Source organism: Triturus cristatus, chromosome 5_2 (genome assembly GCF_964204655.1).
Source record: "Triturus cristatus chromosome 5_2, aTriCri1.1, whole genome shotgun sequence".
NCBI classification, from domain to species: domain Eukaryota; kingdom Metazoa; phylum Chordata; class Amphibia; order Caudata; family Salamandridae; genus Triturus; species Triturus cristatus.
In genome coordinates, this window is record NC_140588.1 from 791,429,152 (window position 1) to 791,450,636 (window position 21,485).

At 45.8% G+C, this 21,485-nt stretch overlaps 1 protein-coding gene across 2 annotated transcripts in view; it reads left to right on the forward strand.

The window, feature by feature from the left end:
* The window catches only part of HPRT1 (hypoxanthine phosphoribosyltransferase 1), a 796,282-nt gene that overhangs the window by 489,545 nt on the left and 285,252 nt on the right, over window positions 1–21,485 (forward strand). For both annotated transcript variants that reach the window (XM_085607912.1, XM_085607911.1), the window contains exon 6: window positions 12,414–12,496. In XM_085607912.1, the coding sequence (XP_085464038.1) occupies window positions 12,414–12,496 (83 nt within the window). The remainder of the gene's footprint in view (window positions 1–12,413; window positions 12,497–21,485) is intronic.

The window sequence follows — 21,485 nt, forward strand, 5'->3', positions numbered from 1 at the left end:
GAGTCTGTTTGCTAGGATCTTGGCCAATATCTTGGCCTCAGCGTTGATCAGGGATATGGGCCTGTTGAAGGAGCACTCCTGCGCGGATTTGCCAGGTTTGTGAATGACCACTATTGTTGCCGTTCTTTGGTCTCTTGGTAGTTCGCCCCCCTCCTCCCGTCCAAGCTGGCCTCATACATGGCTACTAGATACGGTGTGAGTGTTGTCTCGTTACGTTTGTACCACTCTATGGGAATACTGTTCGGGCCTAGTGCTTTTCCTGACTGTCATTTACCGATTGCCGACGCTATTTCTTCCGCGGAAAGCTCTGCTTCTAACAATTGACTCTGCCTCCGCTAGCCTAGGCAGTTTAATATTGCGGAGGAACTCCTCTGCTTCTGTTTGTGTAATTGTGAGTGTGGAAGTATAAATCCATTCGTAGTGGTGTGCAAGCAGATCCACTATACTTTGGGGATTCCGAGTGGTGTCACCTGTGGGGAGTTTTGAGTTATGCGATCCATCCATCTGCCTTTTCCCTTTTATCAAGCCAGGCCAATAACTTGCCGGCTTTGTCTCCGCTTTCGTATATAGTGTGTTGGGTAGTGGAGAGTCTCGTTTTCGCTGCCTCCCACAAATACACTTTATACTCCTGCTTCTTAAGTTGCAGTAAATGAGTGATTGTGTCAGAGGGATCCTGACTGTGAGCTCTCTCTAGGACATCCACCTCTTGTCCAAGTGTCTCCACAGTTCTACCTATTTCTCTCTTTTATGATGGGTTATGAGTGAGACTGCCTGCCCAAGCAGCACCGTCTTGTACTCCTCCCAGAGGACCAGTGAGAAGAGACTATTTTTCGCTAAAATAGTATTTGGTGGTGTCAGTCAATCCCTTCCCAGTCTCAGAGGCCCTGAGATATCCGGGGTATATGGGGAATATGCGACTCTGCGCTGTGGAATGCCAGGTGTATAGAGTGCAGACCAGGGAGTGGTCAGAAATGCCTCTTGGTAAATGTATTACCGTTAAAAGGTTTCCAAATTTGTCTGCTGACGCCAGTAGGTAGTCTATTCTGGAGAGGCTATTGGGTGCCCCCGAGTGATATGTATATTGTTGCGTTAAGCGCGAGCGCCAAATGTCTACCATGCCTAAGGCATCTAGGAAGTCTGTAAGGACAGAGTGTCCGGTGTTGCTGTCGGGTGGGTGTGAGATCCAGCGCGTCATCTAGTGTGGCGTTGAAATCGCCTCCCATAATTAAATAGCCCTGGGGGAGCCAGAGAAGGAATTCGCTGAGCGCCTGAAATGCTGAGGAGTGGAGCGCGTGCAGGATGTAAACAGATACTATGTTAACCAAGCGCACCTCCCACTGACACGACCGCGCAGCAAAACAGCCCTGGTAGTCTGTTTAGTTGTGTTTGACGACTATTGGGTATTGTTTCTTAAGGAGAATTCCCACTCCCCGCGAACCAGACGTAAACTCCGAGTGTACTGCGAGCTCAAAACCCCATCTATCGAGGGTTTTACAGACTGTCCCTGTCAAATGGGTCTCTTGTAGTAGTCACTGCTGGTGCCTTACGCTTTTAAGTATTGCAGAACGAGCCCTGGCTTAAGCTTATCTTGAAGACTGTTAACATTCCAGGAGATAATGGGTAGGTGTTGTGAGTGGGGTGCTACAGGCATTATGGAATCATGTGGCATAGGCATGGGGAATGTGTGAAGCCTGCTCTATACTATCTAGATTATTTTGTAGTAACACACGAAAAATGTGGATGGACCTATAGTGTGCCAAGTAACATATCCAAACAAACAAGTACAATAAATCAAAACATCCCCCCCCAAAATACCCCCCGCCCCCTCCTCCCTGCAAGACTGTTTCAAAACTTCCCGCCACCCCAACTTTGTGGGGTAAAGAGCTCTCATATTAAAGAGCTCTCGTGTTGTCCCCTTGGAGGGCGTCTCGAGGGCAGGGATACCCGCCCAGCATTACTTAGATGAATGTGGTGAGATGTCGGGAGCCCCGTGTCCACAGAGAGTCTTCTATAGAACTGCTAATCGATCGACCCTTGTTAGGTTCATGTCTCCTTGAGTCAGCGGAGGGGGCTGGAGGCCCCCTCCGTGCATATGTCAAGGCTGCGGCGTCGTGCGTCTTCATTTGTCGTCATCATCTGGCTTACAGAACCGGTTTCTGTGCGCTACTGTCTTATTCAGAGAGTTTCCAGTGTGTCCCATTTAGTCCTTATTGGACCGAGTTCCTGATTCCGGCGAGCTAGTCCTCTGGTCCAGGGAATGTGATTTTGTTGCGTCACAAGCGGCGTTTTGCCCAGGCTTCCCACGGTGTGGGACCTGGCGCCACCCCTCCAGCCAGTCCTGTGCTTCCTTCGGTGTGGTGAAGAACCATGCCTTCCCATCCGCCTCCACTCTCAGTTTTGCGGGAAACAGCATAGAGTATTTGAGTTCGCGGGTCCTAAGTTCCTGCTTCACCGCCATGAAAGTCCGTCGCTGTTTGGCCACATCCACGGTGTAGTCGGGGAAGAAAGATATCACGTTTGTAGGTAGCGGTTCGGGGGGGGCCACCCTCGCCGTCTGTAGCATGAGGTCTCGGTCACGGAAATTAAAAATGCGTGCCAGAATAGGCCACGGGGGCGCCCCCGGCCGGGGTCTGCCCCGGGGGACCCGATGGGCCCGCTCGACCGAAAAATAATTGGAGAGTCCCCTGGGCTGCAGGTGGTTTTTGATCAAGTCCTCCACAAAGAGGTTCATGGCAAGGCCCCTTGTTCCCTCCGGCACTCTCACAATGAGCACATTATTACTGCAGGAGCGACCTTTGTAGTATCATGCTTTGCTGCCATTGTTCTGTTTTCTATTTCCAGCTGTTTTACTTGTGTCTTCAGGGAGGCTGTATCTGTACTTAAGGTGGCCGTTGTTGATTCCACCTCCATCACCCGGGAGCTGAGGTTCCTGAAGTCAGCACGGATAAGTGAGAGTTCAGAGGTCACAGTGTCTATGCGAGACTCCAGAGAAGTGTGGACATTATTGAGGGTGGTCATAATGTTCTGTAACGTGACCTCTTTCCCGGTGTAGTCTAGTTGATGCCACTTCAGTATCTGTGTGGTCGTGAGGAATCTTCGTCCGTTTTGGAGAAAGCATACTTCTCCAGTTTTTTTGGGTCACTCATTGGCCCCGGCCCCTCATCCTGCCCCTCTCTTCGGCAGCAACCCGTAGTCGTTGGCATCCCGAAGGCAGTACTCACCGCCGCCTGCCTAAGCCGCCTCATGGCGCACGTGGCCTGTCTGGTTTCCTGCCCTCCAGTGAGTTACACCGTAGGCTTCATTATGGGATTTTAGCGTGGGGTTGAAATTGGAGCGTACTGAGCTGCACCCACCGGGGTGAGCTGTGGCCTCCACACCTCGGAGTCTTGGAACGGGTCTGTTCCCGGGCTGCTGTAGGCTAGGATAGGGTGGTCAGTTGTAGGGGTCCCTGTAGGCGCACATCTCCAGTGCTGGTACACGGTCTGTTATAACGGGCCAGGTTGTTTATCAGGGGCCCTGTTGTGATCTGGTGTAGAGCTGGCCCTTGTTGGGTCCCAGCAGGCAGAAGGGACGCGCCGCCACACGGTGGTCAGTTGCGGTGGCAGCCCATTGCGTGAGGGGGCGTTCTGCGGTGTGTTTTGGCAGTGAGGTCAGCAAAGCGCCGAGGTGCTGATCATGCCGGTTCTACAGGAAGTCCAAATTATCAGTGCAGCAGCACCCGATCCGAGGTCTTCACCTTGGCGTGAATGCTGATATTAGTGTATAGGGCCGACGGGACCCCCCCGTGTATATCTCCTCAGGGTCCCGGCACTCGATCTGAGCTGTTATCGGAAGCCCGGGGGCCACAGAAGGCAGGTCGTCGCAGCTGGAGAGCAGCCAGGGCGCACTCAGCACCGTCGTGCTTGGCCTGCCGGATGTCCTTATCGGGCGTAGCACCTACGCCAGTCCCCGGTCGCAGCACGTCTCTAGGCCGCGACTCGGATGTCCTTGCAGATACGCGCCCAGGCGGTCGCTGCAGGTGAGGCGCGCAGCGCGATGGGCGCGGGAGAAATTCCGGCGCTCCCACAACCTATTCTTGCTGGATAGGGTTACGGATTAGTGTGTCGGATATACGTTTTTTTCCCCTGGAGGTTCAGAGCTCTACAAGGCAGCGGCCATCTTAGTCGGCTGCCGGCCACGCCCCCGTAGGCCTTATTATTTAAAGATAAAAAAATTAAATCTACTGTACTGCACTTCCCTCGTGTCTGCCTCCGAGAACACACAAAAAACAAACGGCAGCTGGTGTCAGGGCTCCAGGGTGGGAGCTATATGGCTCAGTGATGTCATCTTGCCAACATTTCCTGCGCCAAGATGGAGCCAGTGCCCCCCTACAGGCGCAGGAGAAGTACATCCGACGTTTCTGGGTCCAATCTGCTGCCTGGGATATTTGAAAAGTGAAGAATCTTCAAGTAGCTAGAGTACCCATTAGAAAGATTAATACCGAAGGTAAGTAACTTTTTAATTAATTTATTTTTTTGAGGTTTATTAATTTTGATATATTAATCTGGTAGAAGCTAGATATAGATACGTCACTAGATTGTCTGTTGTACAGTCTGAGTTTTATTTTATTCAAACTCTCCGTTTAAGACATGCAATAGTGAGCCATAACCTTATAATCAATGCTTAGGACCAACATTCGTTTTAAATAAAACAGATTTAGGATTAGAAAAAAATTGTTCCGTTCCCATTGGGCTTGGAATTTCTCGGCTTATGAAACGCTATGAACTGAAACAGTGGGTCCAACCATTAAAGATCTTTCATGGTTTGCTGTTGAAGGGGACTGTAATGTACAGGAAATGGGCAGGTAAACTTGAAAGGGAATTCACACCTTCAAAACTGCGGCAAGCATATTGATGGATAGTTGGGAACTTGCTCTCAACCATTATAAAACAATTTCCAGACCTGTAAATGATCTGCCGCTGGTGACAGCGTGAGAGAGCTTGGCAAGAAATATGTCGCGTAGCTAAAAGCTGGCAGTCTGAATAAAATGGCTTTAATATTCTTAATCATTCAATTACACCTTATTCACCATATCTGAATGTATGAAATACAAATTCTAAAACATAACATGTAGAGAAGTTCAGCCTTTTTATCATGTGTTAGTCTGAGTGCACATGGAGTTGGTATAAATGACTTATCTTGGTCAATGACTGGCAAACTAAACAGTTACCAGAGAACATGGAACAAAAAAATCTGAAGCTGGTACACGGTATGTTTAGATGACATATAGCAGGAATGTAAAAATTACAACCTTCTAGCATGAATAGAATAGCAACAGACACTTTGGGATATTTTTGTTATGATAGAGCAGGGAAGGCTATTGTATGGGATTCCAATGTATACAGTGAGGGTATACTCGCTAGGCCGTAATCTAACATGGATTAAGGCACCAATGGGCTCAATTGAGCTACACCTATAGATTCAAAATACACAAAACTTCAACCAAAATGGAGGGGAGAAAATGGGGGCTGTGGGTGTAAGACATAATCAATGGTAATAGAGAAAATCTCGAAAGTCTCAATTACCTGAGCAATGATTGTATAGACTCCCAGAGTAGTCAATTGCTAGTTTAGTTTGGATAAGGTCCAGGGAAATCTAAAGTGAGGTGTCAGAAAGTAATTGCCTTTGTTTTCCTAAAGCATCAGAAAATATTGGAGGGTATGGCCTTCTCTACTCATGCTATATTTTCTGTGCTGTCGGAGTCCTCCATTTTTCTCGGCCTCGTGTATTCCTGAAGTCCTGATGATCCTTCTATCTGTCTAAAGATTCGAAACATCATTGACTAATTATATGGACCCAATTTGATTATACATAAGAATAAAATGGGCTGTCTTCTTACTTGATACACACTCTTGATCACATATTGTCATGTGTATAGCACTTGGATGAGATCACTGAGCACATTTCTCATACACACCCACCCACTATGCGATCACAATGTTTTATATACAAATAAAACAATTGATAATTTGATGCATTTGCTCATTGACTGTGACATATATGATCTTAGGACCATCGTCCAGAAATTAGTATGTCACTTCCTATTGGGTATTCTACCCACACCCAAGCAGGTGAGAATACAACACAAATTTGCAACATTAGACCTGTTCTTTGCAAAACTTTGTATAGCAGTACACTGGTTGTCAAACAGGGGCCTCAATATATTGGAATGGACACTGGCGGAAGAACTGCGGTTAAAAGTGGTTCGGGCGGATGAAAGGGCAGAAGAGGCCCTGAAGGAGGGGGTGTAAATGATGAACCAGCAAGTGGATAACCCTGTATTGGATCATGAACGGCCCAATCCGAAACAAAAGAGGGAGAATAGTTATCTATAAAGATATAAAAATTTCATTCAACCTGTGAAGTCTAGATATGTCATCACTGGAATGTTCGGGGAGAGGTGGGAGGTTGGGACTGTATATATTATGTATTGCTATTTAGAAATGATGCTCTATCTGTGTGCATGGGCTAGTAGGTTTGTTGATGTATTTCATAACTATCATGTTGGAACGAATCATTACAAATAAAGTTAACACATTCATTTGCTGTGCTTCATAAATAAATCTACCTCCAGCAGAAAGGAAATTGTCTGAGCACTGTAAAAAGTGGTAGACTATGATTTATTATGCTTAAGAGGACTTTAGTTAGGATTAAATTACTTGCATAATGCTAATGTGACAGACATTTGCTGCTTTGGGGAGAACAGATTCATCTTCCAAATACTCATGCGGGAGGCATGGCTCCCTCCACATGACCACAAATTTCATTGTCATGCACATTGGTGGAATCCCATGATCAAATAACACTTGGACATTACCATACAAGTTATTCATGCTTCACTGTATTCTGATTTACCCCACATAGAAACAGTTCAACCAATCCAATCATGTATTTCTTACTATTCAGAGCAATTCAGCTTCATCCAAATGCCCACTTAGTCTTGCATTGCACTAAGCTTAACTAGAGAATGGTGGTATTAGATCTGCGATTGTTTGGTTGTCACCTTGGTTCCATTGCCATTTGTCACCCATTACTCACCTGGCCTGGACAAATCTGGTTCTTCTACTTAGTCTTTTGTTGTCCTAAGCATCTGTACCACTAAGCCTAGTTTCAACTGATCACTCGTAATCTATTTATGTTTATAAGGTGTAGCTCAATGCATGCTATCTGTAGTTAGCAGTAGCACTTGACCTAACTCTCCTTCCACTATTATCCATGCACCATTCATCATTATCTTGTTTATTTCAGATAGAATCTCCATAAAACCTACAATATAATATATACAACAATAAATGTTATATATAGCAATTTAAAATATCTAAGTGAAATAATTCACCCATCATAAAGATTAAACTGGTGCAAAATCTGCAATTGACATCCTTCTATGCCATACATTATTCAGATACTTGCTAACCGCAAAAACTATCCAATTGGTAAAATTAGATTTGAGGATCCTTAGGGAGTTAAATACTGGCTAATGCCCAAGTCCTTGCCTAATGGGCATATTAGTTTATGCCAGATGTGATAAGCGGGACAAAAAACATTAAATGACCCACAGTTTCTGGTACTGCACCACAAGCTCGGCATGTAGCAGAATTCACAATACTCTTGTTCCCATTTACTAGTGAAACTATTCAAAGTTAATGTCCCCAGACTGAAACAAATTTGTAGGCTTTTTTTGCAAGTGTATTATCTAAAAATGTGTTACATTTGGAACAGACTTAATAACCAGAAATGTAAAAATCAGTCCACCGCTTTTGTAAGTTAGTTGCCAACTTGCTATGGCATTGATCCAGTAAATTGATTTTAAGTAGGCCACAGTAGATCTGGTAATGATGCTAGGATTGTCCCAAAGTTCATTTAGATCCAGTGTGTAAAGCAAAGTACGTGCACGTTTTAGCCAGGCAGTCTTCATGCTCGATCCCAAGTTATTAGTTCTCAAAGACTGTTTCTGTAAAGTCCCGCTTCTTTGGTATACCATAACCTAGGTAGGAATCTGGTATACCAGATCCCTACAGGGATCCACAAAATTCCTCCTACCCAGTGTTCCCAGAATTTTCCTCTTAAACTTTACCACACATCTGTGACTTAATTTAGCGCCTGTGACACAAAAGGCTCCAAAACGCAACATGGGGATAACCTAGATGAATTGCATTGTACCTGGTTTGAATAGTTCCTGCTGCGGGCACTAAGCCTAGCCAAACAAGTGTGGTAAAATTCTTATCGGGACAAGTTTGGGAACACTGGGTGGAGCTGCAAAGATTCTGGAAGTTTCCATCACAGAAATGTGTGGAAAATGTACAATTTTAAGCAAATTTTGAGAATTGCAGGGTACTGTGGATAAGAAAACATTGTCTGATCCATGCAAGGAATGGGTATCTAGTTTCCCAAAAGTTCTGGGTTTAGTAGATTTCCCTGGTTTCAAAGTAATTAAATTCATAATTCTGTTTTTTTAAGTCCCTATTGAAGAAAAAGGGTAACCAAGATGTACTATCGGGCATATTTACCAAATTAATTTTCACCTAGAACCAGATTCTTTAAATTGTGCAAGCTCATAATTCAGTCAAATATAAAGCATTGTTTTGTGCTAGTGCCCTGTATACCACTAGTGTCGGAGTTACCGATTTTGAGTGAGTAGCTTTATACGCGTGCAAAATTGCTATAGCTCCATACTGGATTCTTTGACTGCTCTTCTTTGCCTGTAAATCTCATGTTAAGTTATCAGCCATCTTAATACCCAAGTATTCAAAGAACATCTAATCCCACCGTTAATCTCCTTTGGATGCCTCTACTAGCTTTGAGCACCATATATTTAGTTTTCTTGGTGTATAACTCAAGGCCATTAGTTTTGGAAAATTCCACAAATGTATTAAGTAAGATTTTTACTATTAATCGGGAGTCATCCGCAAATAAGAGTAGTGGCATTTTAGTACCATTTAGTTTTGGGGAATCATTATTACAATCCAGCAAGAAGGTGATATAATTAATATAGAGGAAGAATAATATTGGTCTAGCACACAGCCTTGGCGTATTTCTCTTTTTACTGAGATTCGTTCAATCATCTCGCCTTTAGCTCCCGCTCTCCCAACCCCTGCCATTCCCCCCCCCCCCCCCCCCCCCCCCCCCACCACCACCACCACCACCAAATTCCTGGGAATATGTTCTTTGTTTAGCCGGATTCAAACTACACTTGTAGGGGCCCCCATGTTTCTCAGTAACTTCCATACCTAATATCTAGGGACCAAGTTGAAAGTAGCCCTGAGATTTTGCTCCTACACAGTGTCTGGTTTGCAGAAGACCACTGTATCTTATCTACCCAAATTATGTGGGATTTCTGGTTGGGAAATAGGTCAGTGGTGTATTTCTCACAATGAACATAGTTTCACTCTTTTTATACAAGCTGCATCTTTTGTGAGGGGCAACTCAAAGTGTTGCACTTGATAACAAGGTGTGAGCCAATAGCTCTTTTAGAAGGTTGGTTTAACAAAGGTTTAATAAAGGTTGTGTGCTGTGCTTCGAGGAGTTAAACATAAAATATTGTATGTGGGAGTCCCAGAAGAGGGATTCTCCAGCCATTTATAGTATTTTGTGTGAAGTCCTACTTTAACCCCTTGCATGCTCCTGACGGAACCACTCCGTCATCAGCCACGGGCGCCGTGTGCTCATGACGGAGTGGTTCCGTCATGCTGCGGCCGTTGGCGGCGGCGGCTCCACCCACGCGGCACTGTTTCCCCGCCTGTGCGGGCGATCAGCGCAAGTGGGTGGAGTCATGACGGAACCACGCCGTCATGAGCACAGCTCGTCCGTGACTCATGACGGCGTGGTTCCGTCATGAGCATGGCGGCGCCGCGCTCACCCCAAACCCCCCCAGCGCTGCGGCGGAATTCGCGCCGCAGCGAAGGGGTTAAAGAAATAAAATCATTGTTGTTGTCCTGTTGAGAAAACTGTTTTTTTTTTGTTTTTATTTATTTTTCCATTAGTCAAGCCAGTAACCAAAATACATGCTAGGTATCATTATGAAGAGCATTTTAGGCACGTCATTGTTCATTTGCAAGTTATTGTATATTCTTTTCTGGCCATGCCAGTTTAGCATGTCCTTTCCCCAAAGTGAGTATCGAATCTGACTTTTCTTAACCAAAACCCTTTAACTAAAGAAAATTGATAGGAAGACTGATGCTGATTTGTCAATGAGTCCTTCGGGACAATTGTACCCATTCCCCAACTTGTTGGTGCATCTTCCCTGTATTTAGTGGTTAGACTTTCCTTGAACCCTGTACCAGCACATCTGCATAGTTACTCAATGACTGGATCGCAGTATAGGCCTCGTTTTGATGGTTGTAAGACTGAAATATTTCAGGATGATCATAGGACAAGAATACATTACCCAACCTCCCCAAACACTGAAAATTGCTCTAATTTATACCAGCAGGAAATAGTGCAGCTTGGTGAAGAGTAGCTAAATGCTAGGAGGGAGACACCCTTGAACAAAGCTTTGTGAACTTTGAGAAAAATCTCCATTGTTCGACTCACCTGGCCAGTGATATGTTAACCAAAACATTGAACAGACCGTGGACCTGTAAGGTGTGCTCTGTGCATCGATAAAACGTACCCCATAAAACATACTTTTGATACCATAGCCTGGTTGTCTGCTTATGGTACAAGTCAGAGGAGCTGTTGTAGTGGAATGGTGTAGATAATCGTGGGTCCCTGTCTCTGGGACAGCTACAACTAGTACAGCATTGTCCTTGTAAATGCACAAGTTATGAACTCTGAACGATTTTGTAAGTGTTTCTGAACCAATCTTTGGACGGCACAGCGTTTGTGCTCAGTGATTGAGCACACCAGTTCTTAAAGCATGTGTACCCTTGATCTTCAGACCCAGGGATAGGGATGCTTAGCAGGCAATAAAGTGAAAAGTAAAATTTGTGGAGAATGCAGTGTCCCAGTGGCAGAAATGAGAATGAAAAAAAGTGCTTCTATGTGATGGAAGAGGAATAATATCTTAAATCTTGACGTCTGGAAAAATGAATGCAGACATCAAGGCGTGAGATGTTATTCATAGTCTGTTATATGGCCTTTAGGGTCCTTGTCGACATTGCTAACTTAGCATGAGCTCTGCTGCCATGATGCTGCTTTTGCACACGTTACTACAGGACTTTATTTTGCAAGACTTTGTTTGTGCCTTTCACATGAGAACTGTCTGCGTTCTCTCCCTGTTCCTGGAGTTTAGTCTGAACATGATGTGCAAGGACGGTAAACAATGCCCCTTGTTATTCTGTTCTGGTCAGTCCTTAGCAACTAGACAAAACATGCTAACACAGCTGCACTGCTGAAAACTTGTGCTTTGATATTACGGGGATGCATGTTGTTCAAACACACACTTGGAGAGGGACCTTTCCATGGAGAAGAGCAATGCTGATCCTATGATGTAAAACTCCATCTAGGCACTAAGGTCTGCTGACAAAGCCCAGAGATCTTCCTTTATATAATAATCTTCAACTTACCAAGGGGAGGGTGGTTAGGCCTTATAGTCCTTTTTCCACTGTCTGTATATAATTACATCCCCTTTATATTCTATGGAATTGTAACCATGCTAACTGTTTTAAGTTTATGCATTCTGCTGCTGGTAGTGGCTCATATACTGCATTATAGAGCACGATAGTTAGAATAAACATTTGGAACTATAACCGTGACTCTGACAATTCTTATTGTGGAAAAGTATGAGTGAGTGAGCGAAAGGGTACTTCTTGCTACCGCCATTCCTTAGAGAGTCTGGAGTGTTGTGTTCTGGGTTGTCTAATCATTTGTAGCATTGTGATTATGTAGGAGAACAAATGAGATACTATAGCTAGTCGGTTTTGGGATTTTGGGTACTACGGTGGTAGGAAAGTACAAATCATAATAGGTTGGACAAGAAGGACAAAGATGTTCTGGATTTGGGACTACAGAGAATGGTCACCCAAACCCAAGCTCCCTGTGGAGTAAATTTCTCAATCATGAATTTTACAATCGGATTGACCGTGTACCTGAAGTCAAAAGGGTGGGAATGCAATAGAGATGCGTGTCTTACCTCCAGTGCTACTATGTGCCCAATTTACTATTACAGCCCAGCTATCTGCAGATATGCTTAAGCAAAGGGCCTGTTTGCAAAAGGGGTAGAGAGATACCAGATTAACAGAAAGAGTTACAAGTATGCTTCCCACTGACTCCGTTTAAGCTGTTACCGGCAATCTAATGGGGGGTAGACTCTTTTGCATTAGTTGACAATGACAGAAGTTTAATGATTACAATGAGTGACTTTTGACCTTTCATGACAAGCATTTTGTCTCACTGAATGACTATTTTTTGTAATAAGACAATCCTTTCATTGTCAGGATATTATTGACACTGGCAAGACAATGAAAACCTTACTTTCAATGCTGAAGCAGTACAACCCGAAAATGGTTAAAGTAGCCAGGTAAGCGAATTCAGTATAAGCTATATTGTCTATTTCTTAGAAAATAGTAATGCTTGAATTTTTAACAAATGAAGGTAGTAAACCCTTGACGCTTCTTAATGACACCGATTTTGTTTACATGTCTAGCTTTGCTCAGCCTTTATATTTCCATTTATATACACACTTTACAAATAATAAAAACACATTTGGTTTAGGGTTTAGTGTGGTCTTATTCATCTTATTGCAGGTCCCACAGGAAATTGTTCTCATGCATATGCATATAGCAAAAACCGCCTAACAGATTTAAGCCAAACTTGCCCATAAAGCAGAACTTTACTCAGAAAGCATTCTTTCATTGGTTTGATGTAAATCTTTTCAGAGGTTTTAGAGATATAACCTTTTAAAAATGTTGCTATGAGAAATTGAAAGGGTATGCAATTGTGTGCATCTTTGGCGTTTAAAACACGTGACTGTCATTTACATGTGAACTTTTTAACAAATGTGATTGACTGGGGAAGGGCTTAGAAAATATTTTTGAGCCATTGTGAAAATTGATAGAGAAAACAAGATTTTTGTGTCTGTGGAAAAATGTCCACAGCCATAATGTATGGAGGCTGGGGGTATGCCGGGAGAATAAAATTAAACACAGCAGCGCATCCAACAAAAACTGAACACATCGAGGAATGGACGTTTGTGGCGGGACGGATGGAGGGGCTGGCCACAGGCCAAGCCATGTATCCACCAATCTCCCCCCCCCCCCCCCCCCCCATGCATCTGCAGGTTGGGCACAGACAGGTGATTGACCACACATGGCAGATCTGGCCCCAGCCAGGCTCTGTGGCCAATCTCTCCTGCTCTCTTTTTTACTGTGCAGTGGGGTTTGGTTGCCATGTGCATCCACACTTTCAGCACTCAACCAAAGGCCATGTATAGCTGCTGTTGGCTGGCTGCGGCAGGTTGGGGGCAGAGCATGATCACGTCAGGCCTTGCAGCCAACTCCTTCTGTGCAAGGCCCTTGGCTGTACATAGTGGGGATTGGCTACCCTGCAGCCAATGTCTATCAACAGTCAAAGGCCATGCATAGCAGGTGTTGGATAGTCGTGGTGGGTTGGGTGTATGACCGTCCACTGCAGGCTGGGTGCAGGGTGGTGGACACCTACCTGAGATGGATTGGGGGCATAACCATGACCTGCTGCCAAACCCTGCTGCACAGCTTGGAAATTGAACACAATAATTTTTTTTTAAATAGGGCATGAAATTCACTGGTTAAAAAAAACAGTTAAGAAGTGAGTTATGGTTCTGGCTCAGACGTAGAAAACTACTGAAATTAGCCAGTTATGGTTAGTAATACAAACACCACCATACCACAACTTGCACCATCTGCCGTAAACAACGGTATGCATCAATTGTGTGTCTTTTGCGTAAACAACGGTATGGCAGGCTGCTCAAGTTGTGTTGTGTGCATTGCAAACCATAATTTGTGAATTTCAACGTTAACTTCCCATGTACATATGTTCGAGGCATTTGAGCTGCAGATTACACACTTGTGCATAGATCGCCATCTGGTGTTGGGCCCGGATGTTTGCAGTTTGTTTTTCCTCTTGGAAAGTCTTTGGAAGTCAGGAGTTCGGTGACTCCTCCCTTGGATCGTATTGCGCATGGGCTTCGGCTCCATCCTCAGATTGTTTTTTTCCGCCATCGGGCTCGGATGTAATCTTCGCGCTCCGGTTCCGAATAGCTTCCAGTTAGACGATCGACGCGCAATCCTCACCCCAATTCGCGGTATTGTTTTCGATCGCGATCTCCCCACTCGATGCGCCTCTCATGGGCAAGACCTTCGGTTCCAGTCGTCGTCGTCGTCGACGGCGGCCTTCGGGCCTACCCAAGCTCCGGTCCTGGCTAATGGAAAGGACTCCATTTAAAAAGTGTCCTCGATGTGGGTCAAAATTCCCCCACACCGATCTCCACGAGGTGTGCAACCTCTGCCTCTCCCCTGAACACGAGGCTTGAGACTGTCCGGCGTGTAAATTCTTCCGGTCCAAGAAAACAATTCGTGACCGAAGAGCCAGAAGATCCATGGCACACACTTCGACGGCGATCCCGGACGACATCTTCGGGGAAGGCGTCGACGCTCCAGAAGAACACCACACCGACGAGGGACTCGCCAGTGCCTCTGAAGCCGACAATTCAGATGTGGAGGACATCACTCCGGCACAGAGGGTCGTGAGTACTACTCTACCCCGCCCCCACCCTCGCCGGCATCGAAAAAGGCTTCAGTCACGCCTTCGGGCCTAAGCAAGACCAAAGACACTGCTTCCCACACCGCACCTTCGGGGCCGGTAAAGAAGCCAATTAAGCCTTCAGGCAGCTCGGGCTCGAGCCAGTCCACCGTCGGAGCCGATCAACACCGAAAAAGAAACCGGCCTCCATCTCGACACTGAGCCCCACACCGAAACACTCGGGGTCGAGACCCAGCTCCTCTGCACCGACCCTATCCTTGGTACCGACAAAAGCCCGCAAGACCACCGGCACCGACATTTCGAAGCCGAAATCCATCTCTGTGCCGACGAAACAACCGGAGCTTCCCACGCATGGTTCCAAACAACGAACAAGCACCGACAAGCCTAAAAAATCAACGGCCCGATGCCTTCGGCGGCGACGGACCAACCAAACCTCTCCAGAACGATTTACACTGGATCTCTTACAAAAAACATTAACTAAGGATCCAAAAACTGGACATTTAATGCTCTCTATCAAAAAGAGACAATTAGACAAACCTGCTCCGCCTCCGCCTCCACCTCCAAAAAGGAAGGACTCTGCTACCTCTTCTTTCAGACTACCTTCACCACCTCCTCCACGTTCCCCTCCTCCACCTTCACCACCCCCACCTCATCATTCCCCCACTCCATTCCCGGTTGATGATCAAGGGGATCTATACGACGATATAGGGGATGTACCCCAAGATATACCTACAGGGGACCCCACTCCCACAGGATCCCCAGACCCATGGGACGATTATAATATCCCTGATGTCCCTAACGTCCCACAAGACGATCTTTACCCTTCCAGACCTTCTCCACCAGAAGACTCCTTGGGGTTCAATCATTTATTGCAAAGGGCGGCACACTACCACGGGGTAGATTTACATACCGACCCAGTGGAGGAGGATTTCCTCCTAGACACATTTGACACCACACATAGGACCACATCCATATTGCCTATGCTAAAAGGTGTTATAAAACATGCGACGGAGGTCTTTAAGGACCCAGTCAGGGCCAGGGTCATTAACCCGCGTATTGAGAAAAAATATAAAGCCGCCCCAACAGACCCCTCCTACATCAGAGGGCCAGCTCCACTAGATTCTTTGGTGGTATCCACAGCACGGAAAAAGGCCAACTCTCAGGCGTCGGGTGATGCACCACCACCTGACAAAGAGTCTATACTCTTGGACGCATCAGGCAAACGTACTGCATCTCTAGCGGCCAATATATGGCGTATCACCAATACACAAGCACTACTAGCGAGGTATGACGGGGCCCATTATGACGAGCTAGAAGCCATAATGCACCATCTCCCTGATAAATACAAAGCTAGGGCCAATGAGCTAATTCAGGAGGGCAAAACAATTACTAATACCGCCATACGTTGTGCCTTGGACGCAGCAGACACAGTCTCTAGGGCTATCAAAACTAGTGTCCTCCTCCGTCGCCATGCCTGGCTAAGGATATCCGGTTTTAAACCGGAGGTACAAGCCTCCATCCTCAACCATCCCTTTGACCAGGAACATCTGTTTGGCCCCAAAGTGGATGACTCCCTAGAGAAAATGAAAAAGGACACGGACACTGCAAAATCCATGGGAGCCTTACAATCTCACCATCCCAGACGCTCCTTTCGCCGCTCTTTCTTTCGGAGCACATCCAGAGGCTACTTCTCAGACTCCGCTTCCACTGCATACAAATCCCCTACTCAATCCACCTTTACAAGGGGTTACCAAAGAGGCGGCTACAGGGGCAACAATAACAAAGGCAGAGGCAAAACAAATACCTCCCGCTCTGCCACCGCGCCTCCCCACTTCCCCCAGACCATCCCACTCCGGTCGGGGGCAGACTCCAACATTTCTTTCCGGTCTGGACTACCATCACCTCAGACAAATGGTTAACACAAATAATTCGGTCAGGCTACTGCCTAGAACGAACATCTACCCCACCCCCCCCCCCTTCCCCAAACATTCCACCCAGACAACGTCCGATGTCACCAGAAGATCTGCGGCTACTCAAACAGGAGGTAACCTCCCTCCTAGACAAGGAGGCAATAAAATACTTTCCAACCAACCAACAAAATATGGGGGTCTACTCCCATCCTAGACCTTCGGCCCCTAAATACATACATACACTCAGACCACTTTCATATGGTGACGCTTCAGCAGGTACTTCCGCTACTTTCCCAAAACAACTTCCTCACCACTTTGGACCTAAAAGACGCTTACTTCCACATTCCAGTGCACAAGGCCCACAGGAAGTACCTCAGATTTGTAGTGGACAGCCAACACTACCAATTCAAAGTGTTCCCGTTCGGAGTCACAACCGCACCATGAGTATTCACCAAGTGCCTAGTAGTGGTGGCAGCACATCTGCGAAGACAACACATTCATGTCTTCCCTTACCTAGACGACTGGTTGATAAAAGCCAGTTCATACAATCAGTGTGTACAACACACACACACACCACCATCCAGCTACTTCATCAGCTGGGCTTCACGGTAAACCACAAAGCCCCATCTCCAACCATCCCACATAAAACAATATCTAGGTGCCACTATAGACACCTCAAAAGCGCTCGCCTACCCCAATCCTGCCAGGATTTCAAGCATACAGGCTCTACGCGCAAAATTCATAGCACAACACTCCCTTCCTGCTCGGGTGTTCATGCAACTAATAGGGATGATGGCCTCTTGCATCTTCATAGTACCTCACGCAAGACTCCAGATGCGTCCTCTCCAAGAGTGCTTAGCGCACCAATGGAACCAAGCCCAGGGTCAATTAACAAATCTTGTGTTGGTAGACGGTCGTACCCATCGCTCTCTGCAGTGGTGGACTACCACAAACCTTTCCAAAGGTCGACCGTTCCTGGACCCGGTTCCACAGATAGTACGAACAGACGCATCGCTCTCCGGCTGGGGAGCTCATCTATTACATCTCACCATGCAAGGCAAATGGTCACCTCAACAGAAGCTACTCCATATCAACCATCTGGAGTTACTAGCGATCTTCCTAGCCCTAAAATCCTTTCAGACACAAATTTTGGGCAAAGCAGTCCTAATCCGCACAGACAACATGACAGCCATGTATTATATTAACAAACAAGGCGGCACACACTCTCCACAGCTCTCTCAATTAGCACAGAGCATATGGAGATGGGCCATACCGCGAAAAATCTTTCTCCTAGCCCAACATGTCCCAGGAGTACAAAACACTATGGCAGATCTACTCAGCAGACAAACACAACAACTCCACGAGTGGGAACTTCACCCGCAAGTTCTTCACCCATACTTTCAAATGTGGGGGCATCCACAGATAGACCTCTTCGCCACCCACGAAAACAAAAAATGCCCAAGCTTCGCCGCCAGATACCCACACCCATTGTCCAAAGGCAATGCGATATGGATGAACTGGTCAGGCAGATTTGCGTACGCTTTTCCGCCTCTCCCACTCATTCCACTAGTAGTGCGCAAACTACAACAGCGCTCCCTCACACTAATATTAGTAGCGCCAACTTGGGCCAGACAACCGTGGTACACAACATTGCTGGAACTATCGGTAGTACTGCATCAAAAATTACACCTCTCTCCACACCTCTTAACCCAGAACCATGGAGAGATCAGACACCCAGACCCAGCTCAGCTCAACCTTGCGATCTGGCTCCTGAGATCCTAGAATTCGGATATCTGAATCTTCCCCCTGACTGTATGAACGTCATCAAAGTAGCTAGGCGCCCTACCACTAGAGCGTGCTACGCCGCCAAGTGGAAACGTTTTGTTATCTATTGTAATAACACCATCAATCCACTAGATGTGTCCATTCAACACATCATAGGCTACTTACTCCACCTACAAAGGTGCAATCTAGCCTATACGTCCATTTGACTACACCTAGCACCCATAGCAGCTTACCTACAAAACAGGCAACATCTCTCACTCTTTAGAGTAGCTGCCATTAAAGCCTTCATGGAAGGCCTTAAAAGAATAATTACCCCCCAGAGTGCCACCCTCACCTGTGTGGAACCTAAATATCGTTCTCACCAGACTAATGGGACCTCCTTTTGAGCCCCTACACAAATGTGAACTTCAATTCTTAACATGGAAAACTGCTTTTCTTGTAGCCATCACTTCCCTCAGAAGGGTCAGTGAGATACAAGCATTTACTATTCAAGAACCTTTTCTACAAATGCACCATAATAAGGTGGTTCTCCGTACCAACCCAAAATTCCTTCCCAAAGTAATTTCTCCTTTCCACCTAAACCAATCGGTAGAACTACCAGTATTCTTCTCGCAACCACAAACTGTTGCAGAAAGAGCTCTTCACACACTAGATGTCAAACGAGCCTTACTCTACTACATCGAGAGAACACAACCTTTCCGTAAGACCAAACGTTTGTCTCTTTCTCTCCACCACACAAGGGCAACCCCATCTCCAAGCCGGGGATAGCTAGGTGGATTGTCAAGTGTATTAAAATTTGCTACAATAAAGCAAAACGAACGCTATCCGTTGCCCCTAAAGCCCATTCTACACGTAAAATAGGGGCTTCAGTGGCTTTTCTAGGGAACATCCCATTAGATGATATCTGCAAAGCAGCTACATCGTCAACACCGCACACTTTCACCAAACACTATTGTGTAGATGTGCAAACTAAGCAGCAAGCTAGTGTGGGCCAGGCTGTACTCAAAACATTATTTCAAACCACTGCAACAGATACGGGTGGTCGCCGCTAACGGTGGGTACTGCTATATAATCTATGCACAAGTGTGTAATCTGCAGCTCATATGCCCCGAACGGAATATGCTACTTTCTAGTATGCATCTGTTCTTGGCATGTAGAGCTGCAGATCTACACACGCCCACCCGCCTCCCCGGCTACCTGTATCTGTTCTAGCTTATCTTATTTAGATAACACACACATGGGCATCTTCACTGTTATTACTACGCTCCATCTTTCCCTGCTGGCAAAAAAAAATCTGAGGATGGAGCCGAAGCCCATGCGCAATACGATCCAAGGGAGGAGTCACCGAACTCGTGACTTCCAAAGACTTTCCAAGAGGAAAAACAAACTGCAAACATCTGGGCCCAACACCAGATGGCGATCTATGCACAAGTGTGTATATCTGTAGCTCTACATGCCAAGAACAGATGCATACTGGTAAGTAGCATATTCCTTATCTTCTACCAGTGATTTTAATTGAGGTAATTGGTGAGCTCAAAACATCCCATTAGTAATGTACTGATGATGTCCTGTATGAGGTCATGAGGCGGGCATGACAGGGGTGCGATTTATGGTATGCATAGCTATCCATGACCTGCAAATTGTAGTGTTTTGTTAGGTTTTCATTGGATACTACGTGTGTGTGCGTACACAAAAAAACCAGTTACAAAGTTAGATATGGTCCTGTCCTTGCTGTGCTACTGGAACCAAGCTACACCTGACTGAAGATGCCCAAATATTCTGAAGCTGATGTTGAGTTGCTTGTTTTGGTTCACAGAGGACCTGTCTTGGCAGTCCAGGCTGGAGACTTGCTACTATTGGATCAGGACCAAGGCTAATTTGCATATGGCTGGGTCTAATTTGAGGTGGCATGGTAGGCAAAACAAATGTTGGTCTGCGTGCAGCCTGCTCAATTATCGATTGCGGAGTATAATACAAGCAATCCTTCCATCACTTTTTGTATTCTATTCTGTGGCAGCACATTTCTTATGTGCAACAAAGATTGTCGAGTATGTGTTGTCTTTTGTGATATATTCTGAGCACCTCAGAATTAACATACACCATTGTTCATGGCCTTTGCTCATTCACAGAAGGGTTGCCTGCAGGATATAGCCCTCCAATAGGTTGTTCATCTAAATTTACTTTGAATATAAGCTACTGTACATTGTCCTGGCAGTGTGAAATGGTAGTTAAAAGCAAGGCATGTTCTTTCGGTAGGTTCTGTGATCTTTTGTAAAGTGGGTTTAAACCATAATGTAGATACCAGCACACAGCCCTCTTTACACAATTTCTATCTGTGTGCTTCGTGTTAGGTGCAGGAAAAAACCTTCCAGGCCCTGCGCTCAGCCAATGTGCCCTCATATTCCACTGTCGCCTCTAGCCCTCTATCCAACCATAGAACCCACACAGCCAATTACACACTACCAGTGACTCATAAAAAATGTCCTATTGCTTTCTTTTTTATATATAGAAGAATGCAGTCTGTAACTGAAGACTGCAGGCCACAAAATGACAACGATGTGTCCTGCGGACATTCTCGGGACAAAAGACTCCTAGCCCACTAGCCTGCAAAAGAACTACAGCCCAGGCAACAAAAACCAGTTAGAAGTTCCCCTAACTCTGGCGCCTCAAGACCTAATCATGAGAATTTCGAAGTTTTAGGAACACTGGTGTTGCATTTTACTTTAAATGCTAATATAAATCAACTGTGGACTTTTGAGAACTCCATATCTGTTCTAGCCTCAGAACTTCCCTTAGCGGCTAGAAAAGATATGGAGTGTGTAGAGGTTCACAAAATGTGATCTATTATTTCTGATGGCTTGACTTGCAATCAGTCAGCATGTGTATAACAAAACACTGTCAACCCTAGGACTATCTGGGCGCTGATGTTGCGGTGTGTCCGTCGAAAAAACAGGTCTTCAGGTTCGAGGCATGTGGGCTGCTGAATTCATATCTGTGCATATATCGCCGCCTAGTGTTGGGTCCGGATGATTGCACATTGTTGTCCTGGAAGAGTCTTCGAAGTATCACGAGATA